The following is a 26,335-nucleotide window of genomic DNA, read 5'->3' on the forward strand; positions in this document are numbered from 1 at the left end:
CACATGCTTGTATATTCATTTAGCTTCAGATTTGGCTATCATGGTAAGAACTCCTATGTCTCCTGCTCAGGCCCTGGTAACCAATATCATAAATGTAAGAAATTGATGTTTTTCATTCTCATGCTTTTTTTTATATTTGTTAAATATTTATACATCCATAAATATATGTATTAGGAATATATTCATCTCAAATATCAAAACCTACTGTAGTGACAAAGAGACCAAGTGGGTTTGTTTGTTTCATCTGACAAGTTCCCTATGTAAATCAGCAACTTGATAATAGTAGGGCTCAAGTCCGTGCTAATGATTTGGCTTTTTCTTCACGTTTGTTGCCTTTTATTCACTAGGTGTCTGCTCCACATCTAGGCATTATATCTGTGTACTTGAGGCAACTGTATTTCTTGTACTACTATTATTTGCTTTTCGGTTTCATAACTGTTATTATAGTTTGGGATAATTTCAAATTATCAGTTAATATATGTGGGTATAAATTCAGTTCTGTGGTTACTAGTGGGTAGCTAATATCACTAAACCTGTTTTCTCATCTATAATATGGCGATAACAGTTCTCACCTTCTGTGGTTGTTGTGATGTTAAGTAGTAATATAAAGTGCCTAGGGTTAACAGCTAGATAAGTGGCTGTCAGTGAATAATTTTATTATAACTTAGATGTGCTAATAACCATTAGTAAACAAATAGTTATTTCTGTGGGTTAAATGTTATGACAGATTTAATGTGTCCAGTGATGTACTGGTTCAAAGGGCAGGAAACTGCTTAGGTAAGTCAGGAATAAATTCATAGAGAAGGTAACATTGGACAGCAGTATATTGTGTTTTGAATGTTTCAAAGACAGAGGTGTTATATTTATGTCCATTTTACAAGAGAAATTAAAAAAATAAAAGCTGAATATCTTTATAAAAAGAGGACTTTACAAATGTATCAGCTGTGTAAATAGGTAATTCAGATTACCTGAGAATATAGCAAAACAATTGTAAATTAGGGTGGATACTGGTTTGGCACAGTGGCTCATGCCTGTAATCCCAGAATTTTGGGAGGCCAAGACGGATGGATCACTTGAGCTCAGGAGTTTGAGACTAGCATGGACAACATGGCAAAACCCTATCTCTACAAAAAACACAAAACAATAGCCAGGCATGGTGGTGGATGTCTGTAGTCCCATCTACTCAGGAGACTGAGTTTGGAGGATAGCTTAAGCCCAGGAGGCTTAAGTGGCAGTAAGCCAGGATCGTGCCACCGCACTCCAGACTGGGTGACAGAGCCCGACCTCTGAACTTTTAGTTCAGAGGTTCTTGAAATTTTGCTTTAGTTTATCAGTAGATTTTTTGTCATTAACAAATTATGATTCCTTAAATATAAGAAAACTTAAAACTGTATTCCTTAGTAGAGGCATTTTAAAAGTGATACTTTTAAATAGTATTACGAGTATAATATTACTAAGCATCTGATAAATGGATACAGCACAGAAGTATATACTATAATCTTTTTTGTTTGTTTTTCCTTGGATGTTAAAAAAAATCTAAAATGGCAGTTAAATCTCAGTGAACTATGTGTTTGTTTTAATTTTCTTAATGATGCTCAAAATGATGGTTTTATTATAGGAAGCTTTTATATGAAGTCTAATTCAAACTTTTATGTTAGCTATTTGGTTGCTTGGGAAGGTACATTATAATTTGATACAGGATTTTATGCTACTGGAAAGGTAATGTAGTGGCTGGTTGCTGCCTTAAAGTTGCAAGTTGAGTATTCACATTTTGTAATGAATGTACGTAAAATGAAATGGCTGTTTTTAAAACATAGGGAAATGCCTTGGACTATTTTTAATCTTTTGTACTACTACACTTTTTTTCTAACAAATACCTTTCTTTGTTTGCTTTCCTTTATTCCCTCATCCCAAAGGCAGCAGTTTTTATGTAAATGTAGTCATAATTTTAACATTTAAGTAACTCCTTCAAATCACTATATTGATCATTTCTTGACTACTTTCCCTGTTTAATGCAAGGTATTGCTAAAGGTGCTTTGAAGAGTTATATACTCTAAAATACATGAGGCTCATTATACTAAATTACTTAGGCAATTTAAAAATTATATCACAGAAATTGTTCATTTTATTCCCCCAAAAGCCACATGGAAAATGCCTACCTCTGTTATGTCAAATATTTGATAATTTTTTTTATCATTTGAAAGATTGTTTAATATTCTTTCCCTCAGGAAAAAAAAAAAGTACCTGGCTTGTTCTGCAGCATCATTATGTTATGTAATCTCTTCATATCTGAGTTTTGCTGTAAAAATGAGGAAAATATTAGCAAGATTTATGAGACTAATTTAGATATTGTACTTGTTTAATAATTACACTAACAGGAACTGAACAGAAATATATAGAGGGAAAAATTATGAGGAAATGGTATATTTTATATTCAAGTGGAATCATTTTTGTATTTTGTTAAATAATGTACTTCGTTGTATCTAGTATTATAGGTAAGGTCCTGTGTTTTACATATTTTTAAAAGAAAACATCATCATATTTACCAGATTTAAAAAAATCAGGTAGCTAATCTCTTTTCAAATATAACATACTTATATCAGCTTGCCTATCTTGCTGATAATTTTTAGTAAATGGAATGAGCTTAAGTAAACAGTACGGGGTTATATTATGGTATTCACAGCTGAAGAGCAAGTGTTGGGGTAAAAATGACATTTAAAGTATGGATATAACATGAAAAAATTTGAGTGCTTTGAACATTTCAATCTTTATAAAATATTTTCTACTGTACAATGAGGATTTAACTGGTCAAGGAACTCATTGGTTGACAACTTCTAAACTGAATACTTATTGTCCAGGTGCAGCGGCTCATACCTGTAATCTCAGCACTTTAGGAGGCTGAGATGGATGGATCACCCAAGCTCAGGAGTTTGAGACCAACCTGGGCCACATGGTGAAACAACTCTACAAAACAGAGTTGTTAATAAAAATTAGCCAAGCATGGTGGGTACGTGCCTGTAGTGCCAGCTACTCAGGGGGCTGAGGCAGGAGAATGACTTGAGCCCAGGAGGCGGAGGTTGCAGGGAGCTGAGATTGTGCCGCTGTAGTCCAGCCTGGCCACTAGGCCAAGACTGTCTGATAATTTAAAAAAGAATAGTTATCAATTATGGATACAAGTTGTTGATATTTTAATTCGATCTTCAATTAAAAATTTCCACTCATCTTTTTTTCCAGGATTTCTCAACAATTAAAGTAGGCTACAGAAAAAAGTGACAGTTTGCAACAATTTAATTCTTAATATTCTGAATTTTAAAAAAATAGATGTAAATTGTGTGCTGAGGATGATTGACAATTTTAAAAAATTATTTTGTAATACAACAGTAACAATCTACCAAATATATCATTTTATGTGGTAAGGTTCTATATAAGGTTTAGTGGAGTTTTTTTGTTGTTGTCGTTTTTATGTTTGAAGATGATTTAAAATAAAAGAGCACCAACCAGCCAAGTTGAGTTCTGATCATGCTCTGCTACTTAATGGTGATTTTTGGCAAGCCTCTTTCACTTCTGACTTTTTTTTTTTTTTTTAATTCTGCAAGTGCCTTATAGTTTACTATGCGTTTCATATCCCAGTCCTCTCAATATAACTGCAGAGTAGGGTATTTCTTCCTAATGAAAGTATTCTAGGGACTTTCTAAGTGTATCCTTTTAAATGTGTTACAGTTAAAGTGCCAGGTGGGCAGAGCCAGTTTTTTGGCTTACAGCTTATGTTATCCAGTATTTTTTTGGATAGAAAATTAGATACTCAAGTATGTAGGTTTCTAGACTAGCTTCTTTAAAAGTTTGGAGTTCTTAAATTTTATATAAACTTTTTGCCAGTTGATTAGTGTATCAGTTTATCTGTGGCCAGAACTACGTAAAATCCTGATTCCTCTTTGAAAGATTACCATAGTGAGAGGTATGAAGCAGACAGAAAAAGCTTTAAGAATTGAGTGCAAATGTTAACTAACCAAAGATCATAAACCTAACCGTTTATATGTTTACTTAAATATAGAATATAAAGGGAAGTGAACAAGACGGTATTTCGGAACAGGAATCTCACAGTTAATGTAACATGTTCAATTCCAGATGTAATGTAAGAAAACAAGAACATGATTATAATACCTTTATTTAGAAATGTACCAGATGCGTTTTCCAAACCCACCGATCTCCCACTTCTTCCGATGTGACCAGTTCCATGGCTTCAGCTGGCTAGTAGAGGAGCACTTAGTATTTCCCTTCCAATTACATTTTTGTTGAGGGTAGGTTGGCCTTCCATACCTATTTCTTCAGATGTTTTTCTATATTTTACAAACTTTTTTCATACAGTTTAGTCAATAAACAAACAAACAAACATTTGAGTGTGCTGTACCAGCAAGTTGCCTTGCATCCTTTGTGGCTGCAGACCCAGGGATCCTTCGTATGCTCCACTCTGATCCCTCCCCCCTCATCCAGGCAGCGTGTTAACAGCCAGTCTCTTAGGCCAGCAACATATGTCATCTCATGTGGCCAATGTGCTGGTGGAAAGCATGTGGGTGCCCCTTGGGGAAGACAAGCCAGTGTGGTTGCAGGAAAGTGGTGGAAGTGGATGTGACCGTCTCATATTTTAGCGCCCTGAAAAAGTGCGTTGTTTTAAGAATATCGTAGACATTATTTCCATTGGGTAGCCATCCATGGCAACAAGAACTGTTTGCTAATGATTCTTAAACTTTGGAACTCCTAGAACAGCAAGGCATATAGAGAATCTCTCTTGAGAAACTGCTATGTGGTGTGAACACGTGTCCATTCCACACAGGTTGTGCAGAAAGAGAGTTAGTCATTAGTTTAGAGTATTAACATTTATGAAACACCACAGCCCCGCTAGATTTAAAATTTTTAGAGTATTTGTAATTTTTGAAATTATAGATTTAAGTTAATGCTTATTAAAAATTAGCTTTGATCTTTCAAAGCAACTGAAAAAGTTGCTTTGATCTTTCTTGATGTTTCTATGAGTCTACAATTATTTTCTCTTCATTCAAACATGGGCTTATAACTTTTCTCCCACTTATTAATGGATTTTTTAAAGGAAAGTTCTGCAGTATATTTAGTGAATACAATATATGGCTGTATCAGAATTCAACCAGCAACCTAATAATGGATATTTAAGTTAATTACACTTTTGCATTATATAATAAGGCTATTCTTCCATTATTTCATTTCTTAAGGTGACTTAGTTATTTTTAAAATTTATTTTGTAAACAAGAATTAGAAGTAAGTCTACTTTCTAGGAATTTACAGGGAATCAGTGTGACAGGGGAAAGAACTTGTTTAGGAGTTAGAAGACTACTGTTAATTTTGTTTAATGACTTAATAGCTTTTTGATCTTTCCCAAATTACTCAAATTCTGTTGCCATTTAACATCTATAAAATGGAGATACTTCTGTTAAGACAAAGTGAGATAATTATGTGAAAATTTTTAGTAAATTATTATTTTAAAAAAACTTCCAAGATGCAAAGTAATAACAATGCTATCTTTACAAAAAATATATATTTACAATGGTAGATAATGTTTGTAAATGTGAATTCCATTTTTGCTTAGATTGCTTTTATCAACCCTTTTAAATTATCTGTAGAAGTATCGTAATCCCAAAATTATACCTGTTTTACAAGTTATAAGTAAAATGTATAGAATGAATAAGTAAATGTACATAAATACTATTGAGTTAATTTATAAGCACTATTTATAGAAGATTTTCATGTATCTTCTTAAATACTAAAGGAATAACTGTATGTCAGATATTATATAAATTATAACAGTAAAAGTAGACTTCATACTTGAACAAATTGGAAATATACATTGTAAAATTGCTTATTTTCCTACATATAAACTCTTAATCTACACATGACTGAATAGCAGATATAGTAAAAAGTGACTGAGGCAGTTTGATATAGTATAAAAATACTAGTCTGTTGTCAGGGAGGCTTTGGTCCGGTTTAAATCAACTAATCTTTGTGAAGCCACCTATTTGGGTCTAAGTACAGTGAGGGGATACTATAGTATTGTAATCAATACCATTTTATTTGTGCAGTGTACTCAGTGTACTCATCTTGAAAGAGGCAGGGGAGCTGGATTCTGAAACAAGTGATCTTTCTGTTTTGGCCTTCCAGAGTGTGGGGGTTATAGGGAGTCACTGCACCCAGCCCAGCCTATTGCTATGATTTGACTGTTAGATTTACTCGGGAGAATATTTGTGGTAATTTTTTGGAAAATCATAACTTGAACCATGATTCAATTGAGCTAATACTGTTTCTTTTGTCTTTGAATAGTTGGAACTGATAATGGGAGAGAAGCAATTGAAAGTGGGGCTGCATTTCTCTTCATGACATTTCATTTGAAGGACTATGTTGGTCACAAGGAAACAAAGGCTATCAAACAGATGTTTGGCCCCTTTCCATCGTCATCTGCCACTGCAGCTTGTAATGCTACTAATCGAATTATTTCTCATTTTAGTCAAGATGATCTTACTGCTCTTGTGCAGATGACAGAAAAAGAACATGGCGATGGTTTTTTTTTTGGTAAAAATTTAGTATTTTCATTTGACATGCATGATTTGGACCACTTTGATGAACTGCCAATAAATGGTGAAACTCAGAAAACTATAAGCCTAGATTATAAGAAGTTTCTGAATGAGCATCTCCAGGAGGCTTGCACCCCAGAACTTAAGCCTGTGGAAAAATCAAATGGCTCCTTTTTGTGGTGTGAAGTTGAAAGGTACTTAAATTCAACTTTGAAGGAAATGACTGAAGTGCCAAGAGTAGAAGATCTTTGCTGTACTTTATATGACATGCTTGCTTCTATTAAAAGTGGTGATGAACTTCAGGATGAGGTACAGTTGAAATTATTGGTTTTTTATATTAATGTAAACTATCTTAATGAAATAATGTTTTTAAACATGGTGGTTAGCAAAGAAAGGTCTTTAATATTCTGTATAGAAGTTGAATATGGTTTCACATAGCAGGCCTGTATATACTTTTCCACTGGATAGTTACAGGAGGTCTGAAAGTGTAATGAGTGTAGCAGAGGAGTCAGTAGGCAATAGTTGGGTGTCCACATGTCCTGTTTACTGGGACAATACTTGTTTGATATTAACTTAATTTTAATACTGGACAAATTGAATGAGTAACATATTTCATGAAGGATTAAGAGAAATGTCATACCATTGTAGAAAGGACAGAGCCTTTGAAATCAAATCTTTGGGCTATCTCAAGGAGACATAGAGAATTGTTAAAAGCATTGAATGTGATATATGCAAAATGGTAAGTAACAGTAAATAATCGGTAGCTATGATTATTTTTGTTGTTATTATTGGAATTAAGAATTTTAAAATCACACTGAGTATCAGAAATACAGAAAAAAATAACAGCTGTATTTTTCAGAGAAAAATTAATTTAGACAATTAGTTAACTAGATATTGGAGGACTTAACCCATGGTAGTGATAGGTGTTATGCTGATTAACATTAGTTTGGAAGAAAGGTATTATATTGTTAATTCTGTGGTCAGTCTTACCTACCTTGAATGTTTTACACTTGGTTTAATTTATATCAGATCTGTTCTACACTATTAAATTTTCTCTAACATTCTGAACATAATATTATTTTAAAAATTGTAATTTATGAAGAAAATTTTACAATTTGTTCATCATAATTGAATACATAGCAGTTATCCTACTATGATTATAGTAAACTGAAACTTATAAATAGCTAGTGGATATTTTCTTAGTCATAAAACCATTACTTCGGAATATCTATAGTAAATTTGTATTTCTAAGTTTTTCATCACAGTTTTAAGTATGTAACTGAATCTGATTGTTGGAAGGGTAATATTTTTTAGTTCTAGATTTTTTTCTTAATAGCTTCATTTGTCATGTATTTATTGTATGCTTAGTGTATTACTAGGTACAGTGCTATTTACCGAACACAAAAGGATGAATACGATTGCAAACTTGTTCTAAAAATTAATTGTCTAGCAGGAGGAGACATGTCAACAAGTAACTGTGCTGAAATATTATAGGTATTATAAAATACTACATGCAAAGAAAATGAGGACATAAAAGAACAAGTCATAGATTTTATATAGGTGTTAGTATGGTAGGAAAGTATGCATAGAGAAGATTAAACTTTAACCAAGTCTTAAAATATGACTAGATTTAACTTTTTCAAGTGGACCAGAAATGTAGGGAGCATATTTCAGGCTTTAACACTGTTTCAGAGAGCTGTAGTTCTGTACAGCAAGAGTTGCAAAATGCAAAGGTGAAGTGCTGAGAAATAAGGGCATGCAGATAGGTAAGAGCCAAATGAGATGAGGGCTGTGCACCTTGTTAAGGTGTATGACAAACCACTATGAAGCTTGCATAGTGTGGCTCAATGATTTTTTTCAACTAGGATTAATGGATAGTTTAACATGTAAGTTAATGTTTCAAGACATCCTGTCAGTGACTTGAGTGGTATTTCTATATGGTTTTATATAGTCAGTGTTTCGGTTTTCCTGTTTGTATATGAAAATGAACAATCATTATGATAATTTTTGTTCTACAGCATAGGTTATTCATACTTTATATTTTAGATACATTTCCTTGCTGTTATATTCTGTTTTTATAGCAGATTTTCAGTATAATTTTCAAGTGACGGTTCAGTAGTTTTCTACAATTGTTGTTTTTTTTTTTGCAGTTGCCTCACTACAATTGTTCTTGACCAGTGCTTTTTTCACTTTCGGGTATTCTGTACCTTCTGTGTTGTCTACTTACTTCTAAATACTTCACCTAAGCCTCAAAAGAGGGTAGTTAAAAAGCCAATCAATTCATATGATAACAGTTAATTTCTGTTTCTTTCTAAGCTTTTACTTGGTTCTTTATTTAAATAGGGATTTTTAAGTAGCATGCCATGTTCTCTTGCTCCAGAGATTTAGCAGAACCATGGGAATATTTTTACAAATAATCTAAGAAAAATATGTAAAGCTATTTCTATGCTGATGGCAAAAATTCTTCTCAATATATGGTTTCCCAGTTCTTAATAGTTTATTGACCTAATGCCTACTTGATGATAAAGGCATTATATTATTGTTAAGCTAGTGTTAGAAAAAAAATGGGAAAAAGGTATATTCATATGATTACATTTACCACAAAGACTGTGTGAGGTTTCTGACTGAAACATGAAGAGGAATAGTATTAATGACAATATTAGTAATAGTAACTGACATTAATATATGACATAAGGCATATGTCATATACTTTATATGCATGACTTCATTTAATCTTTATAGTAGTGCTTTGAGATAGGCAGTGTTGGATGAAGATGTTAGAAGCCCTAAGAACTGAAAACGTACACTCTGAGGCATTTCTCCTCCCCATATGTGATTAATTTTTTTCTTTAAATAGCATACTAAAGCAAACATAAAAAAAAAAAACTAACAAAATTTTATTTATTAACATGATGATGAAGTTGATGTCTTTTTCAAACATCAGATTCCTTTTTAAGATGTTTTTCTAACTTTCCTGGTCTGTTTTGCTGGTACCTTAAGGAAATGCTTTGTCAGCCTCATAGATTATTGCTTGCTGGTGGCAGGTATTTTATACATTATCAAACTGAGTTTAGAGATTTTGAGAAATTTGTCTGGAGTTACAGAGTAGGTAGTGGATCCAGGATGTAAATTCAGACATTCTGACAAAGTACACAGGTGCATTGAAGTTTAAGTAGATTTGTACATATGACTGTGTTTTGAAGCTAAGCATCTTAAGTTTATGTAGGGGAATTATTGACATTTACTCTTAATTCATAATTTCTTTAGAAACAAGATCTTTTCCTTTATGAGTTTCAAATAAGGAATTGGCTGAAATAAAAGGATGAAACTTTTAGACCCGTTTAAAATGAGTTTTAATAATTCCTCAGGGAATTAATTACATAGAAAGTACGTCTATGTTGTCCTGTGTGTTGTACTAATAAAACAAATTAAAAACCCGCTTCTTAGCTTTTATCAGTATCATCCCCTTTTCCCTCCCTGCGTTGAGCCTCTACATTACTTTCTTCTAAGAGCATTTCTTCTTTTGGCCTTTGCAATTTTTCAATTAAGGCTGTAAGTATTCTGATTAAGCCTTAGAATTTGATTGGCTAGAAGATCTTGAAGGTTCTTTATGTTCTTGAATTTTATTCACTTTTAAAAGTGCATTTTAACTTCCAGAAGTGAATAAGACTTGAATACTTCGTATTATTTTCTTAATCAAAACCTGTCCATTATTGGTACAGATTATCTTCCTACTGCTGCTGTTTCATAACCAGAATTGTAGCAGTAGGGTTTGTTCTGTTGGGATAGTATAATTATTGGACTTTGCAACAGCAAATTTTCCTCCAGAAAGTAGTATTAATAATAGTAAAGCTACCAATTTTTAAGTGCCTGTTATGTATGGACCTGAACTAGGCTTTCTCCTTTGAACTAACCAGCTTCTTCACAGTCCTGCAACGTGTAGAAGTGATGTCCTCTTTTAAAGGTAAAAAAAAAACAAAACAAACTAAGGCTCAGTTGTTTACTAAAGTTACAAAGCAAGACAGTTGTAGAAATTCCGGGCTTTTTTTCTCAGCATAGGTCTACCATTCCTGTCTAGTATGCCATCAGATTTTTTGAAGAAAAGAACATTAACTGCAAGGTTCTTTGAAGGAATTTCTTTTCTTATAAAACCAGGCCAAATTTTGTCTCTGTTTGCTTGTGTCTTATTGACTCTGGGCAAATTACTAAGTCCTTGTGAACCCCAGTTCTCTAATTTGTGAAATAATTTGCTTCACAGTGTTGCTGTGAGGACTTGTGAAATAATATGTATGAGACATAATGTTTCACAGACTAGGCTCTCAAGTGTTAGCACCATATATTTGCACAATCAAACTTTTATTTAGGTGTATATCTTATATGTCAGTAAATAAATTTTTATCTATGCCTTCTTATCTATGGATGTTTCAAATAACAAAATGATGCTTAAAAGCTAGGTCTTAATTCAGATAATTATTTCTTTTTTCCCTGTTTGACTTTTTAGTGTCTCGCTGCCATGAAGAAAATCTTTTGAATTAAGTTTTTGAAGTGAGCTCTGATATTAATAGTTCTTGTTGAGATGGAAAAGATGTGAATTTAAAAACTGCTTGAGAAATATATAATCTGAAAGGGATCTGAAATGCTGGCATATTGGAGAGATATTGGAATATACATATCTCAGTATTATTTTAATATTAAATGTTATTTGCAAAGCTGTTAATGCTGATGTAAATATTGATAGAGTTGCTGTGTAATCAGTTTTTAGAAAAAGTGAGTTTTGAGTTTTATTGATACAACTGTAGTTTTCTTTTGTGCAGATGGGCCTCTTCTCTATAGCATTTGTGATTTGACATTTGCTGTGTATTATCTCTTGACCCTATGCAGATGGTGTTACTTGACCCAAGCAAGTTCATTTCTGAACCTAACCCTGTTCCAGATATGTGTGTGATGTCAAGGAGTTTGAGTTATTTGGTTAGATTGTCTTCTGAGGGAAGACTGTGTTTTTTTGGAACTTATTGGGATCACAATTTGATTCTATCATCCTTTGAAATTTTGGTGGAGAATAATTAGCTTGTTCTAATAAAACGATTCTCAAGCTTTTTGTTCTGAAAACTCCTTTGTACTCTTAAAAATTACTGAGGAACTCATAGAATTTTTCTTTGTGATATTTATCTATATTGATATTTACCATATTAGAAATTAAAATTGAAAATTTTTACTGTGTTAATTTAATAAGTGTCTATTAAATCATTTGTATTTTAGTCTTTGTAATTATCCTTTCAGAGACAGAGTCTGATTCTGTCACCCAGGCTGGAGTGTAGTAGCATGATCATAGCTTACTGTAACCTGTAACTACTAGGCTCAAGCAATCCCCCTGCCTCAGAATCCCTAGCTAGGAATATATACCATCACACCCAGCCAATTTTTTAAAAGAATGTTTTGTAGAGACAGAGTTTTGTGATGTTGTGATGTTGACTGGTCATGAATTCCTGGCCTCAAGTGATACTCTTGCCACAGCCTCCTGAAGTGCAGGGATTGGAGGCATGAGCCACTGCACCCAGCCCCAAATCATTCAAAATAATACTACTATATGCATCATATTACTATTAGTATAAATAACATTTTTGTGAAAAATAACTATTTTCTAAAATCAAAAAAAGTATGAAGAGTGCCATTGTATCATATTTTTAGAAATCATTTCAGTGTCTGGCTTGATAGAAGACAGCTAGATACTCATATATATTTTTGCATTCAGTATGTTCTGATACCATACATTACATTATGTAGCTTCTGCTAAAGTCCATTACATTATTCTCGTGGGAAATGAGAATCAAAAAGGCAAATAATGTTTTACTATTATTATGAAAACAATTTTGACCTTATATATCTTCTGAAAGGATCTTAGAGATTCTGGGCCACACTTTGAGATCCCTTATTTAATGTGTGTATTACAATTTGATTGAGAGGGTGTAGTAGCTTTTTGTACCTAGAATGGGATATTTAAAATATCGCTGTAATGAAAGATTTCACAATGCTTTATGAAAAGGTTCTCTCCATTAGGTGCTATACATTGTTTTTGTTAGCCTTAGTACTGCTGAGCTAGTTTACCACATCAGCCAGATTGGAATTAAAAGTGTCCTTTCAGCTATGAGGACCAATATGTATTTTTTTTATTGTCTTTTCACCAAATAATCAGAAGATCCTCTACCCTCCTGCCTGAATTGAAAATTACTGTTTAAAGAATGTTTAGAATCATAGAATTTCTCCATCCAGTGTGGTATTTGTGTGTTTAGAATTAGAGAAATGGTTATCCCTGTGTAATGAGGTATACTTATTCTATTGAAGAGCTTCTTTTATTCAAATAGTATCCCATCTCTTTCTGTAGTAGTTATCTTGTAATTTATTTCTTTTGCTAACTGATACTATGCCTATTCAGCCATTCAGTCCTATATGTGTGAAACGGGGCAACAAAGTCATAGGCACCTACTCCTATATGACTTTCTTTTAGACATATGTTATCAGTTACACGTTTTATTCCTTAGCCTTTTTATTTAATATGCACAATTTCATTTTTCTTCTATGTTGACATTAATCCATTAACACAATTTGGTTACAACTGGTTAGTGTTCTAATAATATTGACATGTAGAATGCCTTTTCCCATCATCTTCAAAGATGTCACACTTACAGTTGCTTTGTCAATTTAAGAACCACTAACCTAATAATCTCATAAAAAATTAAGATTATTTTGTCGTGACTCTTCTTGTAAATTTTCACATTGTTATTTGTTGATGTAAAGCTTGCAAATAAGGAGTTTTCACAATCCATCATTTTTATCTTTTCTTTTTTGAAATTGGGACTTTTGCCTTTATCTTACACATACTATTTTTTTTTAATTTTAATTTTTATTTTTTTATTTTTTTTATTTTTTTGAGGCAGAGTTTCGCTCTTGTTACCCAGGCTGGAGTGCAATGGCGCGATCTCGGCTCACCGCAACCTCCGCCTCCTGGGTTCAGGCAATTCTCCTGCCTCAGCCTCCTGAGTAGCTGGGATTACAGGCACACACCACCACGCTCAGCTAATTTTTTGTATTTTTAGTAGAGACGGGGTTTCACCATGTTGACCAGGATGGTCTCGATCTCTTGACCTCGTGATCCACCCGCCTTGGCCTCCCAAAGTGCTGGGATTACAGGCTTGAGCTACCGCGCCCGGCCACATATTATTTTTTTAAAATTATTTTTCAAGAGATAGCAGTGATTCTGAGGCCAATTGTATAAGTGGTTCCATAACCTCATGATATGCTTGTCAGGGCCTGCATACTTGAACTTATTTGAAGGGCTAGGATATTCCTTACTACTGTCTCCTTTACTGCAGATAGCAATGTAATATTTGGGGGTTATGTTCTGCTTTTTTCTCATCTCTGTTATCTCACTGGAGCTTTCTCTTTAAAAGGATTACCGACTACAGTTTTTTTTTAAATAAGTGTGAAAAAAGCAACATACAACAAAGATAAATAAAAGATATGGCCTGGGCTTTCCTAATACAGATTATAAAACTGGACTCTGTTTGGGAAAACCAGAATGATATGTTGAAGAGCAAATTAAATTATTTTAGAATTTCATTTGGTTATACCAATAATATGTTATTCTGTGATTTAGAGTTATGTATTAAAATCTTAATTATTTTTAAAAATTGAGTACTGTTTTTTAATTATAAAATTCCAGATAGCCTTTATAAAGATTTTTGGGAATGTGAAGAGTCAGTTATCTTAGTTTAAATAACTATTTTTATTAAACTTTTTGAGATAGTTTGGATTTACACCTCTGTTGAATAGGTTAATAACTTGAAAAAGTTAACTTTGAGGTAACAGATGTTTGTTACTTTTTTCTCTTTTTATAAGCTATTTGAACTGCTGGGACCTGAAGGACTTGAACTTATTGAGAAACTCCTCCAGAACAGAATTACAATTGTGGATAGATTTCTTAATTCTTCAAATGATCATAAGTTTCAGGCTCTTCAAGGTAAGAAAGTATGCAGTGGTCATTGTAATTTAAAGGAAAGATTCATTGGTTAGCAAATGTTTGTAATGTAATTACATTTAAATATCTTTTGGTTTATTATATAATTTACTGATATTACTCTGTTAAATAGATTTTAAATATGGCATATTATGAAACAAACATACATGATCTAAATAGGAGAGCAGTGTCTGAATATGGCATTTTTTGGTAAAAAGATAAAACTACTTAGAATACACAAATATGCTTCTTTTATTTTGCAAATAGGAGGTACATGTGCAGGTTTGTTACATGGGTATATTGTTTGATGCTAAGGTTTGGGATACAGATTTGTCACCCAAGTAGTGAACATGGTACTTGATAGGTAGTTTTTTTAGCCATTTTCCTACTCCCTCTTACTTGTCTTTTGGAATCCCTAGTTAGTGTGTTTTTTCCATCTTTGTGTCTGTGTATACCCAATGTTTAGCTCCCACTTCAAGTGGGAACATGAGGTATTTGGTTTTCTTCATTAATTCACTTAGGATAATGGCGTCCAATTGCATTCATGTTGTTGCAAAGGACATCATGCAATCAGGCAAGAAAAAGAAATAAAGGGTATTCAGATAGGAAAGGGGGAAGTCAAATTGTCTCTATTTGCAGGCAACATGATTGTATATCTACAAGACCCCATTGTCTCAGCCCCAAATCTCCTGAAACTGATAAGCAACTTCAGCAAAGTCTCAGGATACAAAATCAATGTGCAAAAATCACAAGCGTTCCTATACACCAATAACAGAGCCAAATCAAGAACGAACTGCCATTCACAATTGCTACAAAGAGAATAAATACCTAGGAATACAACTAACAAGGAACATAAAGGACCTCTTAAAGTAGAACTACAAACCACCGCTCAGTGAAATAAGAGATGACACAAAGAGATGGAGAAACATTCCATGTTCATGGTTAGGAAGAATCAATATCGTGAAAATAGCCATACTGCCCAAAGTAATTTACAGATTCAATGCTATCCCCATCAAGCTACCAACAACCTTCTTCACAGAACTGGAAAAACCCACCTTAAACTTCATATGAAACCAAAAGAGAGCCCATATAGCCAAGTCAATTATAAGCCAAAAAAACACAGCGGGAGGCATCACACTACCGGACTTCAAACTGTGCTACAAGGCTACAGTAATCAAAACAGCATGGTACTGGTACCAAAACAGAGATATAGACCAATGGAACAGAACAGAGGCCTCAGAAATAATGCCACACATCTACAGCAATCCGATCTTTGACAAACCTGACAAAAACAAGCAATGGGGAAAGAATTCTCTGTTTAATAAATGGTGTTGGGAAAACTGGCTAGCCATGTGCAGAAAGCAGAAACTGGACCCCTTCCTGACACCTTACACTGAAATTAACTCCAGATGAATTAAAGACTTAAACATAAGACCTAATGCCATAAAAACCCTAGAAGAAAATCTAGGCAAAACCATTCAGGACATAGGCGTAGGCAAGGACTTCATGACCAAAACACCAAAAGCATTGGCAGCAAAAGCCAAAATAGACAAATAGGACCTAATCAAACTCCACAGCTTCTACACAGCAAAAGAAACAGTCAGAGTGAACCGGTAACCAACCGAATGGGAAAAAAATTTTGCGGTCTACCCGTCTGACAAAGGGCTGATAACCAGAATCTACAAAGAACTAAAACAGATTTACAAGAAAAAAACAAACAAGCCTATTTGAAAGTGGGCAAAGGATATGAACAAACACTTTACAAAAGAAGAGATACATGAGGCCGGGCACGGTGGCTCAAGCCTGTAATCCCAGCACTTTGGGAGGCCGAGGTGGGTGGATCACGAGGTCAAGAGATCGAGACCATCCTGGTCAACATGGTGAAACCCCGTCTCTACTAAAAATACAAAAAAAATAGCTGGGCATGGTGGCGCATGCCTGTAATCCCAGCTACTCAGGAGGCTGAGGCAGGAGAATTGCCTGAACCCAGGAGGCGGAGGTTGCGGTGAGCCGAGATCGCGCCATTGCACTCTAGCCTGGGTAACAAGAGTGAAACTCCGTCTCAAAAAAAAAAAAAAAAAAAAAGAAGAGATACATGAGGCCAACAAACATATGAAAAAATGCTCATCATCACTGGTCATTAGAGAAATGCAAATCAAAACTACATTGAGATACCATCTCATGCCAGTTACAATGGCAATCATTAAAAAATCTGGAGACAACAGATGCTGGAGAGGATGTGGGGAAATAGGAACACTTTTGCACTGTTATTGGGAGTATAAATTAGTTCAACCATTGTGGAAGACAGTGTGGCGATTCCTCAAGGACCTAGAAATAGAAATTCCATATCTCATTACTGAGTATATATCCAAAGGATTATAAATCATTCTACTATAAGGACACATGCACACAAATGTTCATTACAGCCCTGTTTACAATAGCAAAGACCTGGAACCAACCCAAATGCCCATCGATGATAGACTGGACAGGGAAAATGAGGCACATATACACCATGGAATACTATGCAGCCATCCAAAACAATGAGTTCCTGTTCTTTGTAGGGACATGGATGAACCTGGAAACCATCATTCTCAGCAAACTGACACAAGAACAGAAAATCAAACGCCACATGTTCTCACTCATAGGTGGCTGTTGAACAATGGGAACACATGGACACAGGGAGGGAAGCATCACACTCTGGGGTTTGTCGTGGGGAGATAGGGGAGGGACACCTGGGGGTGGGGAGTTGGGGAGAGATAGCATGGGGAGAAATGCCAGATATAGGTGATGGGGAGGAAGGCAGCAAATCACACTGCCATGTATGTACCTATTCAACAATGTTACATGTTCTTTGCATGTACTCCAAAACCTAAAATGCAATTAAAAAAAAAAAAAAACATTCTAATGGTTCTTTCACTGTAAAATGACAGCTGTTATGTAGTAAGTTATAAGAAAAATATTACTATGGACTCTATTCAGGAAAACCAGAATGATTTGATCTTTACATGGCTGCATAGTGTTCCATGGTTCATATGTTCAAACAGCCTTTTCCTTATCCAGTCCACTATTGATGGGAACTTAGGTTGATTCTGTGTCTTTCCTGTTGTGAATAGTGCTGTGATGAACATGTGAGTCCCTATGTCTTTTTGTTATAAGGATTGAGTTTTTGGGGGTTATATACCCAGTGATAGAATTGCTGGGTCAAATGGTAACTCTGTTTTAAGCTCTTTGAGAAATATCCAAACTACTTTTCACAGTGACTGGACTAATTTACTTTCCTACCAAGTATGTAAATGCTTCTTTTTCCTGCAGCTGTGCCAACATCTGTTATTATTTGACTTTTTAATAATAGCCATTCTGGCTGGTATGAGGTGGTGTCTCGTTGTGGTTATGATTTGTTTTTCTCTGATGATTAGTGATGATTAGCATTTGTTGGCTGCTTGTATGTCTTTTTTTTTTTTTTTGAGACAGAATCACACTCTTCACCAGGCTGGAGTGATCCATCGAATATTAGCAATATGGTGTTAAAGTCTCCCGCTATTATTGTGCGGGAGTCCAAGTCTCTTTATAAGTCATTAAAAACTTGTCTTATGTATCTGGGTGCTCCTATATTGGGTGCATGTATATTTATGATCGTTTACTCCTGTTGTTGCATTGATCCTTCTACCATTATGTAATGTCCTTCTTTGTTTCTTTTAGTCTTTTTTACTATTAAAATCTATTTGTCAGAGACAGAAGTTACAAGTCTGGTGTTTTTTGTTGTTGTTGTTGTTCTCCATTTGATTAATAAGTCTTCCTCCAACCTTTTGTTTTGAGTCTTTGCGTGTCCTTGTTTATGAGATGGATCTGGATACATCGTGCTGATGAGTTTTGACTTTTTATTCAATTTGTGTGTCTGTGTCTTTGATTAGGGCATTTAATCCATTTAAATTTAGAATTAATATTGATATTTGAGTTTAATATTGTCATTTAATGCTAGCTGGCTATTTTGCACATTAGTTGATGTAGATTCTTCATTATGAAGATACTCTTTACTTTTTGGTAAGTTTTAGGGATGACTGATACTGGTTGTTCCTTTCTGTGTGTAGTGCTTCTTTCAGAAACTCTTGTAAAGCAGGCCTGGTGGTAATGAAATCTCCGAATGCTTGCTTGTCCGTGAAAAATTTTATTTTTCCTTCATTTATGAAGCTTAGTTTGGCTGGATATGAGATTCTGGGTTGAAAATTATTTTCTTTAAATATATTGAATATTGACCCCCACTCTCTTCTAGTTTGTAGGGTTTCTGCTGAGAGATCTGCTGTGAGTCTGATAGGCTTCCCTTTATGGGTAACCTGACCTTTCTCTCTAGCTGCCCTTAGAATTTTCTCCTTTATTTCAACCCTGGGGAAACTAACGATTATGTGTCTTGCTGTTAATCTTCTGGAGGAATATCTTTGTGGTGTTCTCTGTATTACCTGGAGTTGAGTATTGTCCTACCTTACTAGGTTAGGAAAGTTTTCCTGAATAATATCCTGAAAAATATTTTCCAGCTTGGATTCATTCTCTTCGTGACATTCAGGCACACCTATCAAACGTAAATTAGGTCTTTTCACATAGTCCCATATTTCTTGGAGATATTGCTCATTCCTTTTTACTTTTTATTCTCTCATCTTGTCTTCTTATTTCATTTCATTCAGTTGGTCTTTGACCTCTGATATCCTTTCTTCTGCTTGATTAATTCAAGTGTTAAAACCTGTGCATACTTTGCGGAATTCTCGTATTGTATTCTTCAGTTTCGTTAATTCACTTATATTCCTCTCTGAATCTTCTGTTATCATTAGGGTTTCGTCAAACGTTTTTTCAAGGTTCTTAGTTTCTTTACATTGGGCTAGAACATGTTCTTTCAACTCACAGAAGTTTCTTATTATCCACTTTCTGAAGCCTAATTCTATTACTGGAACACACAATTTTTAAAGCAAATTTTCTTTAAAGAGAAAATACAGATATAATTACTGTGGGCCCAAGTAGTAGTTTAATTTCTCTCCAACTTTTTATTTTGAGAACTTTCAAACCTGTAGTTAAAATTGCAAGAATAAAACAATGATCATTGTTTACCTTTCATGTAGATTCATTAGTCTTCAACATTTTGCTCCTCCTAGACCTTTTACACGTACACCTACTTTTTAAATTTTTGCTGAACAATGACAGGAATTTGTAGACATTTTGATACTTTATCTATAAAATCTTTAGCACACATCTAAACACAATGCAATTATCATGCTGAGCATATTGAAAATGTTATTACATATATTTTTAAATCCCAGAAAAATTAGAAGAATTGACTAGGGAACCAAAATTATTTTTTAAAAAGCTTGACTTACAACATAGCTGATGCAAAACTCAGGTTTTAAGTGATAAACAGAATATATATATATATATATATTTTTTTTTTTTTTTTTTCTTTTTTTTTACCTTTACCACAGTGTTTTTTGCCAGCTCTATAGATAGTTTGGAATTTTTTTTTTTTTTTTTTGAGACGGAGTTTCGCTCTTGTTACCCAGGCTGGAGTGCAATGGCGCGATCTCGGCTCACCGCAACCTCCACCTCCTAGATTCAGGCAATTCTCCTGCCTCAGCCTCCTGAGTAGCTGGGATTACAGGCACGTGCCATCATGCCCAGCTAATTTTTTTGTATTTTTAGTAGAGACGGGGTTTCACCATGTTGACCAGGATGGTCTCGATCTCTTGACCTCGTGATCCACCCGCCTCGGCCTCCCAAAGTGCTGGGATTACAGGCTTGAGCCACCGCGCCCGGCTGATAGTTTGGAATTTTAAAAAAGTATATGAGCATAAAAAATCTGGCAACTGTCTTCAAACTATTTAATCCTTCTTGTAAGTTATGCTCTGATTTTCTTACGTTTATGATTATTGTACTAAAAGGAAATAGTAAAAATAGCTATGATTTAAATCTAAAATTTCTGACAAATTTCTTGTTTCTTAACGGATTTCTTTGATACTAATAAATGTTCTCAGAGCCTTAAAGTTGCTTTGAGATTGTAAGACTCTTGGAAAATATGAATTTAGCAACTTTGTCAGCAAGTCCCTTTGTTCTTTAAGTGTATTGAATATTTCGATTCTGCCTTCCTCCAAGAGTGCTCCTACCTTGTATTAGTCTGTTCTCACACTGCTATAAAAATACTACCTGAGACTGGGCAATGTATAAAAAAGGAGATTTAATTGGCTCCCAGTTCCACATGGCTGGAGACCTCAGGAAACTTGGCAGAAGGTAAGGGGAAGCAAGAACCTACTTCACATGGTGGCAGGAGAGAAAAGTATGTGCAGGAGAAACTTACCAAACATGAAACTATCAAATCTCCTGAGAACTCAATCATCATCACTAGAGCAGCATGGAGGTGACTGGACAGCATCATAGTGACTGCCCCTGTGATCCAGTCACCTCCCACAAGGTTCCTCCCTCAACACCTGGGGATTATGGGGATTACAATTCAAGCTGGGATTTGTGTGGGGACACAAAGCCTAACCATATCACATCTGTTGCATAATATATAACCAGAAATTGCAGTAAGCCAGCAAGGATTATGAGCATCTAAAATGGGTATCTGCCAAAGAATACAAATGAGTTTAAATAACTAGTCCTACAAAGTTGTAAATTCTGAGAATTTGGTGTTTCTTTTTGTCAGTCTCCTAAATTAATAAAGAGATATTTCTGATTCTAGCTTTTGTTTTTGAGACAGGCCTTTGCTTTCTTGCTCAGGCTAGGGAGCAGTGGCACAATTGGGGATTACTGCAGCCTCAACCTTCTGTGAACAGGTGCTCCTCTCAGCCTCCCAAGTAGATGGGTCCACAGGTGTGTGCCACCATGCCTGATTAATTATTATTATTATTTTTAAATAAAGATGAGGTTTCCCCATATTGCCCAGGGTAGTCTCAAACTACTAGCCTGAAGCAGTCCTCCCACTGCAGCCTCCCAAAGTGTTTGGATTACAGGTGTGAGCCACAGTGCCCAGCCTGATTCTACCTTTTAATAGTGGTAATTTATTAATACAAAGTTTACTATAAGTCCAGCTTTATGTATTTTTTGGAAACTGATGATTTATTCATGTTTATTATGTTGATTTAATAAATTTTATTCTATTAGGATAATTTCTTAGAAACAATACACTTTTTGTATCAGTACATTCTCACATTGCTATAAATACTTGAGACTGGGTAGTTTATAAAGAAAAGTGGTTTAATTGGCTCGTAGTCTTCAGGATGTACATGAAGCATTAGCAGCTTTTGCTTCTGGGGAGGCCTCAGGAAGCTTCCAATCATGATAGAAGGCAAAAGGGGAGCAGGCATCTTACACATCAGGAGTAGGAGCATGAGAGCAAGGGGGAGGTGCTACACACTTTTAAATGACCATTCTAAAAGGACACAAAATTTTGCATAGTTCTTCAGAATAACTTTGTGTTAGAATTACTGTTGAGGATATTCATTTCATTTTTGCAGGTCAGTCTCTACAGTTAACTTAACCCAGCTAGGAGAACCATGCATTTAAACTTTTACTGCTTTGCAACTTGATTTTTTAAGATTACCTATTATACTCAGCCTTACAGGATTCTAGTATGTATGTTCTAATTAAGACTTTTAAAGCTATGAGGTAGACATATTTTCTTCTTATAATTTTTATTTTATTTGGATGATCATAAGTATGTATAATAATATTTTATTACTGCCACATTTGCTTAAAATTTAATGACATTGGCATAGCATTTAGTATGTCACCCAAAGTATTTACAGTTTCACGCTTAAAATATTTAACATTCATTTCTGATATTAAGTACATAACATTATTCACATTTAAACATTCTGCTTAATATCTGTGTTGCTGATTGCATAACTTTGCAGACAAGTTAACTTTTATCAAGAGTTCAGAATGCATGTGAAAATTGGCAGAAAATTGCATTCTTAATTCTGTTATTATAGTAGGTATTTATACTATAAATATATAGTATATGTATATTTAATATATACATATATTAAATATACATATATTAAATATACATATAGTATAATTATATATTTAATATATATATTAAATGTACTATATAGTATATTTATAAATATATAAATATATAGTATATTTATATTTAATATATATATATTTCTAATTCAGTTAGAAATAAGGGATATAAGACTTAGGAATTAGAATAAGAAATATAGAAATTAGAAGTAAGGGATTAGAAATAAGGGATATAAGACTTAGGAAAATGCTTTTTTTAGAACTGTATAGTCCTAATATAGATGAGATTTTATTTTATTTCATAATTTTGAAAGATATTTTCCTTTTTAAGGCTTATAAAGCCATTATACAAGTTTTCCCTGTGATTGAGAGTTTTATGACTTATATTCAGAATAATGCAATAGGGCAGTAACAAATGTCTGAGAATTGTGAGGATTCAACTTACAGTGAATTAGAAAGCTAATTTTCCCATCTTGATGCTATGTTTAATTCCTTCTCTGTTCTATATTGGATGTTGTAATTCGATAAAATAATTTACACAGTGCTTTGTCAGAGTATGGTCCAAGTCTCATTCTTCATTGTCTTCCTGGCCTAGCTGCAGTGCCTAGAACTGAGTAGGACCTCAATACAATAAATGCTTATTCACTTGGATTACTTTCAACCACATTCCTATTAGTTCCTTTATAGCTGCAGTAAGTGAAGATACTGTTGCTTATAAAGATTTAAACAAACACAGAAGGTAATCCTGTTGGAAGAAAAATTTTCCTGAATATTGAGTTGACCAAACCACAAACGTAAAGTAAACTTTGTAAACATTGAGCTTTAATTTACTTGGTTTTTCTATTTTTTAAAAACTGTGTGTTGGTGAAAAGGTAGACCATACTTTTGCTTTATTTGCTTAGTCATTGTCTTAAGTATGTCTTAAACTACTGCTAGTAAATTTTATGTAATGTATAAATAATTAAGTAGTAACATATATACGGCTTAATTATATAAGGTCTATTATATAGAAAAAAGTTTTTTAGTATGTAAAGAGTTTATTTTATTGCTGTGTTAACAGTAAATACTAACTAGCATTGATATTATATTTATTGAAATTACATAAGCAAATTATTCTAAATGATAAAATCGAATTTTTAGGTTCCTAATGTTATATGTAAGAATTTATAATGTGAGTGATTAAACTGTTGAGTCTGTAGGAAGAAAATACTGCTGACTTTTCTTAAACCACTATGTAACTTTATTTAGATACTGTGGTTTTTAAAAACTCTCCTTAAAACATAATAATTGAATGTGACAGCTTTAAAAAATGAATTGTTAGAGCATTATATATTCTGGCATGGGGAAAAGAAATGGTTTCAAGAAGATTAAATCATATTCAGATTTATAAAACATTGTGTTTCTTAAATTTGCTTCTTAGACAATTGTAAAAAAATTTTAGGAGAAAATGCTAAACCCAATTATGGTTGTCAAGTCACTATTCAGTCTGAACAAGAAAAGCAGTTAATGAAACAATATCGCCGTGAAGAAAAAAGAATTGCCAGACGAGAAAAAAAGGCTGGAGAAGATTTAGAAGTTTCAGAAGGAGTTATGTGCTTTGATCCTAAGGAATTGCGGATACAAAGGTAATAAAAGCCAGAAACTGAAAAATGCTTGTGTTGTAATTGCCACTTTTATGTATTATTATTTTTGTTTGTTTGTTTAATCTTAGCAGTATAGATGATTTTTATTTAAAGTCACATTTTCTTAATAGAAGTTTGTTTTATGAATACCTGATTTTCTGGGATAAGAAATCAATAATCTGCTTAGTTAGTCTATTCTTGTTCGCATCCAAGTAGGTAAGAGATTTAGATTATAGAGGCAGGCTATTGTTAGGTGCTGGGTACACAGCACTGGGTTAAGATTTAAATAGTTTAGCCGGGCACGGTGGCTCAAGCCTGTAATCCCAGCACTTTGGGAGGCCGATGCGGGTGGATCACGAGGTCAAGAGATCGAGACCATCTTGGTCAACATGGTGAAACCCCGTCTCTACTAAAATACAAAAAATCAGCTGGGCATGGTGGTGCTTACCTGTAATGCCAGCTACTCAGGAGGCTGAGGCAGGAGAATTGCCTGAACCCAGGAGGCGGAGGTTGTGGTGAGCCGAGATCGCGCCACTGCACTTCAGCCTGGGTAACAAGAGCGAAACTCCATCTCAAAAAAATAAATAAATAAATAAAGATTTAAATAGTTTACATAAATTTGAGATACATTTCGTTTCTGTGCTTAATGTACCTTTTAAAAAATGTTATGTAGAAGTGTAAAGGAGAAAAATAAAATCTAAGCATTATTATACTTGATTTTTAAATTATTGAAACACATTTCAAAAAAGAAATTTATACCTTGTTAAATAAACTTCTTTGAATTGTGAAAAAACAAAATTATAAAGAACATTAAATCAAACTTACCAGGTGGTGTTATCTAAAAATAATACCTAAAAATGTGCTGAATCCTATTTGGTTACCCAGAAAATTTCAGGATTTCTAAAATCTTCCTTTGTGTAATTTAATTATTCTTTTTTATGATAGAAGGCTACCTCTGATTTTTTTATAATCATCTTGTTTTAGTGTATGCATTACTTTTCAAGATAAAAATTTCAAATTAGTTCTATTTTTTATATTTACAGAGAGCAGGCACTTCTGAATGCTAGAAGTGTTCCAATTCTGAGCAGGCAGAGAGATGTGGACATTGAAAAAATACATTATCCTCATGTGTATGATTCCCAGGCTCAGGCCATGAAAACATCAGCGTTTATTGCTGGTGCAAAGGTATGTTACTGTTACAGAACTAGTTTTGAATAATATGCCTATTCTATGGAAATGACATGTAGATTTTCCCTGTTTCCTTCATGAGTCTAACACAGTTGACTATGCTAAATTTTATTCTAAAGTATTGGGGAAAAGGACATAATGTGGTATATGTAAAGCTCCTGACATATAATAGATATTCAGAACATATTTGTTTCCCTCCCTTTCATTATTTTTGCAATTTATATTTTTGAGTTTTATCAGTTGTGTCACTGTTTGGCTAAACTTTATATTGTTTATTGTACATTTTCCTAACTATATGAATACATTTGTATTCAGGTGTACCATCTAATTAGTATATATGTTAAGATTCATCAACATACTGTTGCCTGTGTACTATATAAAATACCTGATGTTAATGCTTTGTGTGAGTGGTATTTGCATTTGTTTTTGTTCTATTTAGGTTTGTTTTCTTTTAAATTTGCTAAGTTTATTTACCAGTGCTGAGTTATAAAACCAGTGGTGTTTTTTCTTCTCTCTTTCTAAAGAATCTTTATAAGAGCAAGTGTTTTATTTTTTATTATTATTGGATTTTTATTTTTGATGTTTATAGATGATTTTGCCAGAAGGAATCCAAAGAGAGAATAACAAGCTTTATGAAGAAGTAAGGATTCCCTACAGCGAACCAATGCCACTCAGCTTTGAGGAAAAGCCAGTTTATATCCAAGACTTAGATGAGGTGAGAAAAGCCTTTTATAGAGTTGATACTTTTGAGGCTTGATATATGTTATAAATAAATTTATACTGGAAAAATTGTTTTAAGAAAGATATTAGTTGGCAAACACAATACAGACATATGTAGTTGGTTACTGGACAATTACATAGGAGAGTTTAAATTAAAAAACATATATACACATATTTCTTCATATATTAAACAA

The 26,335-nt window shown here is 33.8% G+C and overlaps 1 protein-coding gene across 2 annotated transcripts in view; it reads left to right on the forward strand.

Moving 5' to 3' along the window:
* The window catches only part of ASCC3 (activating signal cointegrator 1 complex subunit 3), a 337,355-nt gene that overhangs the window by 25,788 nt on the left and 285,232 nt on the right, over positions 1 to 26,335 (forward strand). For both annotated transcript variants that reach the window (XM_074397671.1, XM_003922908.4), the window contains exons 4-8: positions 6,343 to 6,902; positions 14,490 to 14,610; positions 24,032 to 24,236; positions 25,277 to 25,418; positions 26,011 to 26,136. In XM_074397671.1, the coding sequence (XP_074253772.1) occupies positions 6,343 to 6,902; positions 14,490 to 14,610; positions 24,032 to 24,236; positions 25,277 to 25,418; positions 26,011 to 26,136 (1,154 nt within the window). The remainder of the gene's footprint in view (positions 1 to 6,342; positions 6,903 to 14,489; positions 14,611 to 24,031; positions 24,237 to 25,276; positions 25,419 to 26,010; positions 26,137 to 26,335) is intronic.

This window comes from Saimiri boliviensis, chromosome 4 (genome assembly GCF_048565385.1).
Source record: "Saimiri boliviensis isolate mSaiBol1 chromosome 4, mSaiBol1.pri, whole genome shotgun sequence".
Lineage (NCBI taxonomy): Eukaryota > Metazoa > Chordata > Mammalia > Primates > Cebidae > Saimiri > Saimiri boliviensis.